The 12771-nt window shown below is 42.9% G+C and overlaps 1 protein-coding gene across 20 annotated transcripts in view; it reads left to right on the top strand.

The window, feature by feature from the left end:
* Positions 1–12771, top strand: part of unc80 (unc-80 homolog (C. elegans)) — a 126438-nt gene that overhangs the window by 24928 nt on the left and 88739 nt on the right. For all 20 annotated transcript variants that reach the window (XM_072447099.1, XM_072447046.1, XM_072447057.1 and 17 more), the window contains exons 8-13: positions 4599–4872; positions 5643–5777; positions 6313–6529; positions 10034–10186; positions 10869–11134; positions 12042–12365. In XM_072447099.1, coding sequence (XP_072303200.1) covers positions 4599–4872; positions 5643–5777; positions 6313–6529; positions 10034–10186; positions 10869–11134; positions 12042–12365 — 1369 coding nt within the window. The remainder of the gene's footprint in view (positions 1–4598; positions 4873–5642; positions 5778–6312; positions 6530–10033; positions 10187–10868; positions 11135–12041; positions 12366–12771) is intronic.

Here is a 12771-nt window from a genome sequence, read left to right as displayed (position 1 = left end):
TTTAATGGATTTCATTGGCAATTTCCTATAAGGCTTTTCATTGCATATCCACAGACGAGCTTATTAGTGTCAAGAGGGACAGGCCAAAGTTACGTCAGAGAAGATGCTGTCACTGAGAGATTATTTCCAGTTTTGTGCGGCCCGGTAGCAAACGCGTTGCGGACCGGTACCGGTCCCCGGCCCGGTGGTTGGGGACCCCTGCTTTAGAATGTAGGAATCCATAACATATCTTTATTACCGTAGTTTGATTGGATTTCATATAAAGAAAAACAAATCTTCAATTTCTCAAGATGAGTTTCTCTTCATCTCTTCATAAAGGATAACATGGCAATATCAATTTGTTTTGTCAAAATAATTTTCTTTCATTGAACTTGACATGGCTAGAGGACACAAAGGGGAAAAACAAAAAAAGCAAATAGAGCTAACGTTACATAATAATGCCCCCAGCAACAAGTTCACTCCACTGTGCACGTTGGAAACTTGTCCAGGTGCATTAACATCTGAGAGAAGACTGAAATCTGAACAGCTGAACTAATAGCAGAGTCCCATGTATTTCAGAACATGTTTGTAAAGGTCTTCCTACAGGATTCAAGCTTTTACACAGAAGAAGACGACAGGGACATTTACCGTAGGTCTGCTTAATGTGAACAGTCACATTACAGCTCTGATGTATTTGCAATTAGCCTTATATTAAATAATCTAAACAATCAAAACCCTGTAGGATTTATTTCCAGCCTCACTTCCTCTCATACTCCCCCGCTCCTTATAATGCTGGGAGCAGTTACCATGGTAACCCGCCGGCTGCTGCATGGCTCCTACCACATGGTAGCTGTAAGGGGCGGCTGTCGTCATCCCGTCTCCATGGTGACCTGACACAACAGCAGCAATTGAGTGTGCAGTGATATGGAACACCAGAGGATGACGATGTAGGGAAGCTTAAGGGGAATCATTTTACAATTCATACAGAAGAACATTTCTTTACATAATATATGTAATTTTTAGCAACAACCTTACAACGGGACCTGTTGACACCATTATTTTCCAATGAATATACCAATATTTTAATAGTGAGTTTTACTTCAATCAGACCCCAAACTGTGAAATGACATTGAAACCTATTCAACTATTTTAGGTTGATGCTGCAAGTCTTGTCTTTATAGTGTCCTGACTGAAACAAGTCCAAACCAGGTCCAAATCAAGCCTATTGCTGAACTAAAACAGTTCCAGAAGTCTAAATGATGGAGAATTACTATTATTTTATTTAAATTAATTAATTAATTGGGTGATTTTTATGAGGGCCATTGGAATACATGACATTTTCATTTGGTCTTTTATGGCCTGGTGTCACATAATTGTTTAAAATTTCAAATAGCAAAACAAAATTGTTCAATGAACTTAAAGGTTAAATAACTGCTGCATATTTTAGTTTCAGCCCTACTTGTCTAACCTAACCCTGTTTAAATAAATTGCCCCTCAGCTACAAGATGCATTTGAGATCCATCTCAAATGCATCTTGTAGCTGGATGATTTAACTAAAATGTTTCATGGTAATATTAAGGTTAAGCTACAGTGTGTCCTCTGCATTTGCCTCATCCTCCAGTGCGCTGGGTTAAACCTGTCAGGCGGAGTGAGCCAGCTCCAGATGTTGAGCTCGGAGCTTGGTCAGGACCGCCTCACTGAGGTATTAGCCTAATTTGCATGTTAGTCATGTTGATGTGAAAGATGACTACCTGATGGAAACCCACTCAGACAGAGAAGATTCAAACACCACACAGTCATCACTGACACCTCGCATGTTGCTTCATTAATAATGGATGACAGAAGTGTGGTAAGTAAGGGCACATCCCCCTGCAGCACCAGGAGCAGCACAGGAGGAAGACAGAGCATCCTGGCCTACGTGAGTGCACTGTTGATGGGCTGGATGAAGGTCAGGGAGAGGGAGAGAGACCCATATATTCCTTGGCAGATATATCGCTTTGCCGATATTTGGCTCCAGCACAAGCCGATAGGGCCAGCCTGGGTATTGCTTATTACCATACAGTACCCCACAATACAATACATATCTCGATATAGTGTGCGATAAGTATCAGAGCTTGAGATCATGTCCTTATACATGATTGTGTCCCTTTTAACCCGTGTTAAAATTTTACCTGAATGATTTCACATTCACAATGCCTTAATGTCAGAACACAATTAAAGAGCTATGCATAAGTCAACGTTCTACTCAGCTGATTCAGCCTTAAAGTATAAACCTTTCTAAATGTATAATATATCATATCATTGTGATATATAGTTTACTGTGGTGCTGTGGTGTGTGGCGTTGTGGTGTGACGTTGTGCTGTGGTGCTGTGTTGTATTGTGGTTTGTGATACTGTGGTGTGGTACTGTGTTGTGATACTGTGCTGTGGTACTGTGTTGTGATACTGTGCTGTGGTACTGTGTTGTGATACTGTGGTGTGGTACTGTGTTGTGATACTGTGCTGTGGTACTGTGTTGTGATACTGTGCTGTGGTACTGTGTTGTGATACTGTGCTGTGGTACTGTGTTGTGATACTGTGCTGTGGTACTGTGTTGTGATACTGTGCTGTGGTACTGTGTTGTGATACTGTGCTGTGGTACTGTGTTGTGGTGCTGTAGTGTTCTGTGGCGCTGTGGTGTAGTGCTGTCATGTGGTATGGTGCTGTGGTGTGGCGCTGGTCGTGTCGCTGTGGTGTGGTGCTGTGGTATGGTGCTGTGGTGTGGCGCCGGTCGTGGCGCTGTGGTGTGGTGCTTTGGGACTGTGGTGTTTTGGGACTGTGGTGTTTTGGGACTGTGTTGTGGTGTTTTGGGACTGTGATGTGGCGCTGTGGTGTATTTTGGTTTGCTGTGGCGCTGTGGTGTATTTTGGTTTGCTGTGGCGCTGTGGTTTGGTGCTCTGGTGTGGTACTGTGTTGTGATACTGTGCTGTGGTACTGTGTTGTGATACTGTGCTGTGGTACTGTGTTGTGATACTGTGCTGTGGTACTGTGTTGTGATACTGTGCTGTGATACTGTGTTGTGGTGCTGTAGTGTTCTGTAGGGTTGTGGGGTGGTGCTGGTGCTGTGGTGTGGCGCTGTGGTGTGGCGCTGTGGTGTGGCGCTGTGGTGTGGCGCTGTGGTGTGGCGCTGTGGTGTGGCGCTGGTCGTGGTGCTGTGGGACAGTGGTGTGGCACTGTGGAGTGGTACTGCTTTGTGGTGCTAGGGTTTGGTACTGTGGTTTGGTGCTGTGGTGCTGGTGGTGGCGCTGTGGTGTGGCGCTGGTCGTGGCGCTGTGGGACAGTGGTGTGGCGCTGTGGTGTGGCGCTGGTCGTGGCGCTGTGGGACAGTGGTGTGGCGCTGTGGTGTGGCGCTGGTCGTGGCGCTGTGGGACAGTGGTGTGGCGCTGTGGTGTGGCGCTGTGGTGTGGCGCTGGTCGTGGCGCTGTGGGACAGTGGTGTGGCGCTGTGGTGTGGCGCTGGTCGTGGCGCTGTGGGACAGTGGTGTGGCGCTGTGGTGTGGCGCTGTGGTGTGGCGCTGTGGTGTGGCGCTGGTCGTGGCGCTGTGGGACAGTGGTGTGGCGCTGTGGTGTGGCGCTGTGGTGTGGCGCTGTGGTGTGGCGCTGGTCGTGGCGCTGTGGGACAGTGGTGTGGCGCTGTGGTGTGGCGCTGGTCGTGGCGCTGTGGGACAGTGGTGTGGCGCTGTGGTGTGGCGCTGGTCGTGGCGCTGGTCGTGGCGCTGTGAGACAGTGGTGTGGCGCTGGTCGTGGCGCTGGTCGTGGTGCTGGTCGTGGTGCTTTGGGACAGTGGTGTGGCGCTGTGGTGCTGTGGAGTGGTACTGCTTTGTGGTGCTAGGGTTTGGTACTGTGGTTTGGTGCTGTGGTGCTGGTGGTGGCGCTGTGGTGTTGTGCTCTGGTGTGCTGTGGTCTGATGCTTGTGGTGGATTAGATTAGATTAGCCTGTATTGTCCGCTGCATGTGACCCCAACCTTCAATGCTGCTGGGGCATCTCAAGATCTTGAGTTCGGCTTGGCCAGGCCTACCTTTGCCTATTGCCTATGTTTTGCGTTGATGAGAGAAACCGGAATGTCCGAAACAAACCCACCCAGACAAGGGGTAAAACATGCAAATTTGCCGTCTTGCTGTGAGGCAAGTGCTAGCCACTCTGCCGGTTTAGTGTCTATGTAACAGAAAAGTTATAGTAAACAGCATCTTCCTATTAAGTCACTCCCAAAAGTCAAGCTTTCTACTTTCCGCTGTGGTCCACATAAATCCTAAGAAAATAGTCAACCAATAAAAAACGTGGTTTACTAAAAACATGTAAACCACTTTTGAAAATGTATATAATTTTACAGGGCTACAATAATAATTTTGCTACTCAATCAATCTAGTGATTATTCTTTTGATTAATCAATTAAACAAAGCTTGACTCTACTTTTAATTAGTTTTGAAATTAGTTTGACATTTTGCTTGTAACTCACATGTGCAGAGAAGAAACAAGGCTCTAACACTGTGTACTGTTTTACATGAACTGTAACAGATAATTAAAAACAAAATAAGAATTCATTCCGTAAAGCAGCTACAGTTGTTGTTGTTTTCCCTCCAGGACGTCAGCTCCCGGCGGCTTGCCCATCTCCTTGTCCCAGCGGGCGCGCTATGCCACCTACTTTGACGTGGCTGTGCTGCGCTGCCTGCTCCAGCCGCACTGGACGGAGGAGGGCGTGCACTGGGCCCTCATGTACTACCTGCAGAGGCTCCGGCACATCCTGGAGGAGCGGCCCGAGCGCCCCCCCGAGCCCCTGGTCACGCCCCTGCCCCGCCCACGCAGCAGCTCCATGGTGGCGGCCACGCCCTCACTGGTCAACACGCACAAGACTCAGGTATGTGCAATCTTGCGCCACGCTCAGTCTACACACGAACATTGTGAGTTTTCCTCTCCACAGACCCGTAACTTGCAGGCTTTACTTGTCTCCTTGGAGATGTTTAAATATAGGGCTTTAACCAGGAGTCAGAAATCTCACGACTTGGTTCGATGCACAATTCAGGACCTACGATTTGATTTTAATCATAAACTAGTGAAAAAATGTCATAAAATTTGAAAATGTTGTGATTTCTGCGGCCTCGTAAACATGATTAATGAAACAGGAGAAAAATTAAGCTAAATACTACTCCAGGTATTTTGGATTAAGAAGCAATCTTTTAACCAATAACATGGTTGAATAAACAACCAATAAATAAATAAAAATGTGTCCTGTCCTTTAATTTAATTTGACTGTAAGACAAGGCAAGGCAAGGCAAGTTTGTTTGTAGAGCACATTTCATACAAAGTGCTTCACACAGCAGGAAAAAATGCATTAAAATCACAAAGAAATTACAGAAACAGAAATACAATAAAATTAACTAAATAAAATAATAAAATAATGTAATTAATTCATGAATTAAAAACACCTAGCCACAAAGGGTAATGTGTTTTCGGAGTCCAACTCCTTTTTAAATCCTTTTTTAAATCAGTCCAACTGATGGTACGTAGTATTACACGTCCAACGTGTTTCTGACTTTGACTGTAGACATAATTGAAATATGTACGTGAATTTAAAGGAATCCTCCTTGGTTATCAAACATCACATTTTACATGTTTTGTGTTTTATAGGACATGAGTTTGAAATGCAATGAAGAAGGCAAATCTTTGAGCTCAGAAACCTTTGCCAGAGTGTCTCTGACCAACCTGCGGCGCCAGGCTGTACCCGACCTTTCCTCCGACCTGGGCATGAGCATATTCAAAAAGGTCAAAACACAGTTTTTTATTCTCTATCTTTTATGTTTTGTCATCATTTTTGTTGGAGGTCAGAGGCCATTTCTTGGTTATCATGTCCTGTTTATAAGTGACCTTTAGATTTTTTAGAATGTTTTGTTTATTTTTATTTTTTTCATGTTCTAGGATTAGATTAATCATTTCAGATGGAGGGCAGGGGTTTCAAATGACAATAATCACATCTTTGTGTTTGAATAATGGCCCCACCTTCTGAATCTATTGTGAAAACATAATTCTACCTTTGAGTATAATGCTGATAGAGAAGCTGTTGAACTTTGTGCCAGTTTTTCTTTCATGTGGATTGGCCCAGCAATTACTACATATAGAGATATGAATAATAATCCAGGTCAACAAATCTGTATTCTGAGAGTTAAGCACCATAAAAATCTAAATAATAACTGTAAACAGAAGCTTCTACCATAGTACAATAAGTTCTACAATTGAATTTTGCCAGCTCAGTTTGTTATGATGTTTAATTTGGATCTCAAACCGATGTTATGGTTTACAGCTTAAGAACCGCAGGGAGGACAGAGAGAGGAAAGGCTCCATCCCGTTCCATCACACAGGGAAGAAGCGTCAGAGGAGGATGGGCGTCCCCTTTCTCATGCACGATGACCACTTGGACGTCTCCCCCACCCGCAGCACCTTCTCCTTTGGTAGCTTCTCTGGGCTGGGTGATGACAGAAGGACGCTGGAACGTGGAGGGTGGCAAGCTACCATCATGGGTGAGCTCGAGTCTTCAGAAAGAATAAAGCGTAAAAGATGAAAGATATGATGACATATAGATACTGTGCCCTCCTCCAAAACATCAGGTTTCAACTAAAGCTTTCTGGAGATTTGGGCTGCTGGAACTATCCTCCTGATTGACCCAGGATACATTTACTTCCTGGTAAATACGTTACTAGAATAAGCAGATCAGATTTATCTGCGCTTCAAAAACACGTGGTGACATGTGTCAGTTTTTGGGGTGTTTTGTGCACTATATTTAGTTCTATTTACTTCACATTTGAGTTAGTCCTGTTCTATTGCAATCACTCCTAATTATCTCTAAATGCCGCACAATGACACACATCAGCTGATTTAAAAATGTATTTCCATGACACTGAGCTTGCCGACCGCTGTCGTGCATAGAGCCCATTCCAAGTGCTTTTGCTCAAGGTCAGCCGCTTTCACACCACACTCGCCTCGCTCCAAAGTGTGGGTAATCCCGCTCCCGCTCAGAGAGCAGCCCAGACATTGCATCAAAACCTCTTTGCATCTACTTAATTAGTGACAGTGGCCCTCATTTATTCAACATTGTGGTGTAAATATTCATGTAGAGTTGATTCGCGACTGAAAACCAGCATCATTTGAATGAAATGCCCAATGTGTCCGTGATTTTTTTCTCTGATAAATGTTGCCTTTTTACCGTATTCCATGAAGAACAGTGGCTGTTCTTGGTTGCTTATTACTCTTTGGACGGAGAGCCTCTATGGGACCTTAGACAACTTTAGAGTAACTATTTGTCAAAACTCGGCTCTGGGCTGTGACAATAAGAAGACAGAACGAACAGAAAACGAACCAGTTTCACAGATGGATCCAGGATCCGATGAAGCAGATCGTTTATGGCAGGGGTGTCAAACATCCGGCCCGCCAAACGTTTTAATCCGGCCCACCGAACATTTCGAATTCATATTTTATTTAAAAAAAAATATGTTGTTGTTTTTTTTCGTTCATAGAACCTTAGTTACATCCGTAACCGTTTTTATCGCTAAAACTACACGTCCCACAATGCCGCTGGTGGCCGCCCCTTCCCGCGCGGCTCTTCACTGCCATGTGTGCGCGCCTTCCCCCGCGACCGCCTTCCCGCGCGACCACCTTCCCGCCTGTCCAGCGGCAGGAAAATAAAGAGGAGGAACTACAAAAATGGAGTGAAACTACAAAATGACCCGGGCTACAGAGTGGAAACGTGTCAAAAATCCTACGATCTCTCTCTCTATCTCCCTCTCTCCCTCTCGCCCTCTCGAGTTGTGGCAGAAAGAATAAAGTCTAAAGAATAAAGCCTAAAGAATAAAGTCTAAAGAATAATAATTCTAATGCGGCACGAGAGGAAATGTCCCATCAAAATAAAAGCGGAAGAGGAAGTGAAGGCATTCATTGCGCCTCTGCTGGCCAATTGTGAAAATACACAATATCTGCAATGCACTTTTTTCTCATGTATGAGTTTCAAACAAATCAGACAATGTTGAGGTTTTCACACAATGGGTAGGGGGCGCTATAGAGTAAATTTGTTACATGGGTACAATCAGATCATAAAAATGCATTAGTGAGTGAAATATAAGCTCTGCAGATCAATTCCAATAGGCGTGACTTGTCCTTGAAAATACTGAAAATTGAGCCTTTTTTGAGGGCGTGTTACGCAGAGACCATAAAGAATATCACATTTGGATATTTATTAAATTCCAATGTCTTTAGATGCAAAAGGTGTTGTTTTGAGCTCGATCGGACAAAAAACCTAGGACAAGTACGATTTTGAAAAAAAAAAGTCAAGCGTGGCGGTGCCTCTTTGATTCGACATGGCTGACTTCCTGTTTATCATAGAGCGATGCTGCCAGGTGTGTTTTACTCCTCAAAGGTAGCTCTATCACTGTCCCAAGTCTCATGTGCCTAGGCCAAAGATTAAGCGTTTCATGTTTTTTTTTTTTTTAACTAGTCGGCACTGTTGCGACGGGCGTTCTCGCAACCTCCATTTTATTGGAGTTCGGGCCGAGCTGATCGCGTCTATGCCCCCATGTGTGACATTCATCAATGTTAGAGCCAACTATGAAAATAGCGAGCTCATATTGAGTTTGAGTAGAAACATGTCTGTGATATGAACATTTCATATTAGAAATCACATGAAAAGTCCATGTTCCTGTTCCTGCTGCTGCATGAATATGGACTCAGTCTTTCACCTGCTGCAGATTTGTGCAAAAGTCTCACAACTATTACTAGGCTGTAAAAAAGCGATTTATTTATTATATTTTTTATTGTTTTATTTTGTATATAATATTTGGCCCACGATTTGACAAAAGAGTTTGGTTTGATGGAACACTGTGGTTCATGCACTTATTCTATATTTTCAAGGCAAGAGGCGTAACTTAACCTCCTTAAACGCTCCACGTGCTTTTGTATTTTGTATACAGGTGTACAGATAAGGTGTTCATGTGCAATCCATGTGCGTCGCAATAACTGTCATGACCACATGCAATGGTATTTATGTATTTATTTATTTATTATTTATTTTTATCTTCATTCCCCTCCATCCCTTGTTGGGTAATGGGAGGTTTTGTTTATGGGAGTTTTTGTTTATAGGAGATCTTCTACTGAGAGTGTTTTTCAAACTTCCTATAAGTGATCTGTTCTTTTCTTCTGTATCTACCTCTGTATCTACCTGCGTTGCATCAATGAAATTTCCCCATGTGGGACAATAAAGGAATATCTTATCTTATCTTATAACTACACAGACGTGGAAATGTTAGTTAATGCATTTAAAAGGTTTTTTAGATCTTGAGAAGTTTATTTTGTCATAAATTCAAATACAATATTTTTCAGTTCCAAATACCTATTTAACAATATTCAACAATAGATTAAATTTTTATCTCTGTAGATCAACTCTGAAGTTGTAATGCACATAAACTGAAGCACAGTGTTGGTGAAATGACACTTGTTTTTCTTAATACATTTCAGTTTATGAGAACAAACGTGTTTGTAATTTATTTTAATCGATCCAGTAATTGCTTTAAAAACAGCGTAGGATATATAAAGCTATTTATTTCTTATATTTTTTATTGTTTTATGTTTTACGTTATGTTCGGCCCACGACCCAGCCTGAGCGTCGAAATTAGGCCCGCGGCCCAAATGAGTTTGACATGAGTTTGACAGTGGAGTTTAGGGAAGAATGAAAAAGAATGAAAAGAAAACAAAGGGTTGGTGTCTCCTGGTAGCTTGTGAGCCACGTGCTGAGAGAGTGTATGCACGTAACAAGCACCAAACTCCACCCATCGCCACACAGTCCCAAAAGCACTGTTACATTTAGAATACAAACTACAATGCATTTTAAAATAATTCTTCAATAATCTTTCTTTCATTAATTTATGTATTTAGTTATTTTCAGGCTTTTTGAACTTCACTCCTTTATAATTTTTTTGATAAAGGTGCCAATGTTACTAGAGTGGTATATATTCCATATTGCTGTATGTTGTGTGTAGGTAAGTTCACTCGTCGGGGGAGCACGGACACGGCAGCTGATGCAGACAGCCTCAGCGCCAAACACTCCCACTCCCACCACTCCCTCCTCAGAGAGACGCCCGACCACCCCAACAGCCACAGTGACAACACGGTCCGAGAAGGCAACCCTGCAGGTACTGAGCATACACACATGCAGCAGCAAGTGGGAGATAGGTGGTCTGACCCTGTGACCGTCTGTCAGTCGATGCTTCTGTTTCTATGCTCAAACACACACCCACTTCTCTCACTGGTCAGCCTCTGTCATGTTCTGAGGGAGTGATTGGTCAATTTAACCAGCTAAATCAAAAGTGCACATGAATGACTAAAAGATAAATAAACACATATGAATTGACAAATCAAATTATTTTCTTTTCTTTTAATACAATTTAGAATTTACAGAACATATGTTTCTGTATTCCATATTATTCACCCCTACGAAGAATTAGAAGCAATTTGATATCATTTAGATGCAAACGTGTTATTACTACAATTAAAGAGTACAAGGAGGTTAATTACTATATTTACAGTAAACGTATTTGTGTATACAACATTTTTCCTACTATTGGACTACTACTATTTTGGACTTTTTTTTTTTAGAAGAACCAACAAAAATCAAAAAAATTACAAAAATACAAGGTGAATTCTCAAATTTTATATAAGATGTGAAACTCAAAGTAGAGAACTTGTCTTGGACCTGCCTATCTTTCAATTGGGACTTCACTACTGGACTCCAATGACTTGAGACTGGAAAAGCCTGTGCTATGTCTTCTTTTAGAACAATTTTACATGTAAATTACATCCTCTCTTTCCTTCCAGTTCGCTCTCAGATCTCCACCATCACCATGGCAGCGTTTAACACCACGGTGGCCTCCTTTAACGTGGGCTATGCGGACTTCTTCACGGAGCACATGAAGAAGCTGTGCACCCCCGCCGTGCCCGAGATGCCCTGCGAGCCCCTGGCCTGTGCCAACCTGCCCCGCAGCTTCACCGACTCCTGTATCAACTACACCTGCCTGGAGGAGGGCGACAGCATGGAGGGCACCAGCCACTTTGTGCTCAAAAACGGCATGCTGGACCTCACAGTGAGTGTGGCGAGGAGAACATAGAAGAAGTCATTAGGAAAAAAATAATACTCCTGAGCTTTTTATTATATTGTTGTCCTTTCATCAAAAGTTCACAAATCACTCTGCAGTTTTTAAGTCCATAAACCATCGCATGGATTTATTTTTTCATTGTTCATTCCCACTGCTGACACCAGGTGTAGATTCCAAATGTGGATGTTATTTTAAATGTACTAAACCTGATTTTTACTGTTATGAAACGGGAAAAAAAGATTTAGTTCATTTTACTGCTGTCCACAGTGAACGCATTAGGCAAGTGAGTAATTCATTATATTACTCACTTGCCTAATGCATGCCCAGCATCCTAAATATTTACTGCAAAGCACTTTTCATGAGTTTCTGAGCCTTAGCTAACAAACTAACTAAGCTAATAAACAATGGCATGCTAATGGCGCAGTCCTCCTGACAAAGTGAGGTTCAAAAGCCACATAAAACAAAAAGAATGCATCATATGTATGATATGTTTCAGAGTCTATATAAATAACATTTACCATTTTTTAAAATATGACTACAATTATGTTTTATTGTTGACTAGTCACAGTTAGTTGATTCATTGTTGCAGCCTTGTCTGAAAGAGCAGTGCAAGAAACACAAATGCTCAAATCCTTCCATATTGTCAACATAAAGCTTTTGTCACTTGTAGACTTTCTCACAGTGGGAAGAAGAACCGAAACGTTTACTCAATTAAGAAAACTAAAAAAGAAAACTCAATTATGAAAAGCAAATACGGTATTCTTGAGTAAATGTAGTCCTACCCGTCTCTGCACTCTGAATGAGACTAAATCAATCATAGTATCTAATTCTCTTCATACAATATACTTGATATAGAATACTCTACTACTTGAAATTCAAATGTTGTCTTCCACAGGCTGTCTTGAGAGCGCTGTACGCCGTCCTCAGCCATGACATCAGCTCTAGAATCTGCGACGTGGCGCTGAACATTATTGACTGCCTGCTGCAGCTGGGACTGGTGCCCGACATGGGGAAGAGGCTCTCCAAACAGGACAAGGAGAACCAGGAGGCCCGGCCCAAAGACTCAGTGACTCAGAGCCTGAGCGGCACCTCGCAGGGCAGCAGCGGGGCATGTCCGGGGGGAGGTGGTGGAGATGGGGGAGGAGGGGGTGGCAGCGGGGGAGGCAGCGGGCAGGGCAGCAAGGACGACATCAAGAATAACAAGGACAATGATAAAAAGGTACAATCCAGCATTCATTTACTTTATTTTGATCTCCTGTTATTGAAGTTCTAATGTAGGGTCACAAACCTGGCGACTTTTCTCAGTCCCAGTGTGGACTTGTTCTAAGAACACTTCATCCAAAGCTTGTGTTTTGCAAAAAAGATTTTTATTTAATACTCAGCCGCTAAAAACGCCAAACCAAAAATGATTGATGAAGTAACGCACATGGACCCCGCTGGATCAGATCCAGCGTGACTAGCGGCAAAGGGCTCCGTGGATATATCACGACAGCAATGTTTTAATTTACAAACAAGCAAAAAGAGACAATTAATGCTGAATACCTCTGTGAATGTCAGGTATAGGCTGTTACAGAGCGCAAAGGAGGAGCTGGATTAAACCAGGATTAAACCAGTATAAATAATGA

This window comes from Eucyclogobius newberryi, unplaced genomic scaffold (assembly GCF_026437365.1).
Source record: "Eucyclogobius newberryi isolate DKJ021-1_F unplaced genomic scaffold, fEucNew1.0.hap1 SCAF_1, whole genome shotgun sequence".
Lineage (NCBI taxonomy): Eukaryota > Metazoa > Chordata > Actinopteri > Gobiiformes > Gobiidae > Eucyclogobius > Eucyclogobius newberryi.
Note: the sequence above shows the minus strand (reverse complement) of the source record. Positions and strands in the feature narration are given on the sequence as shown.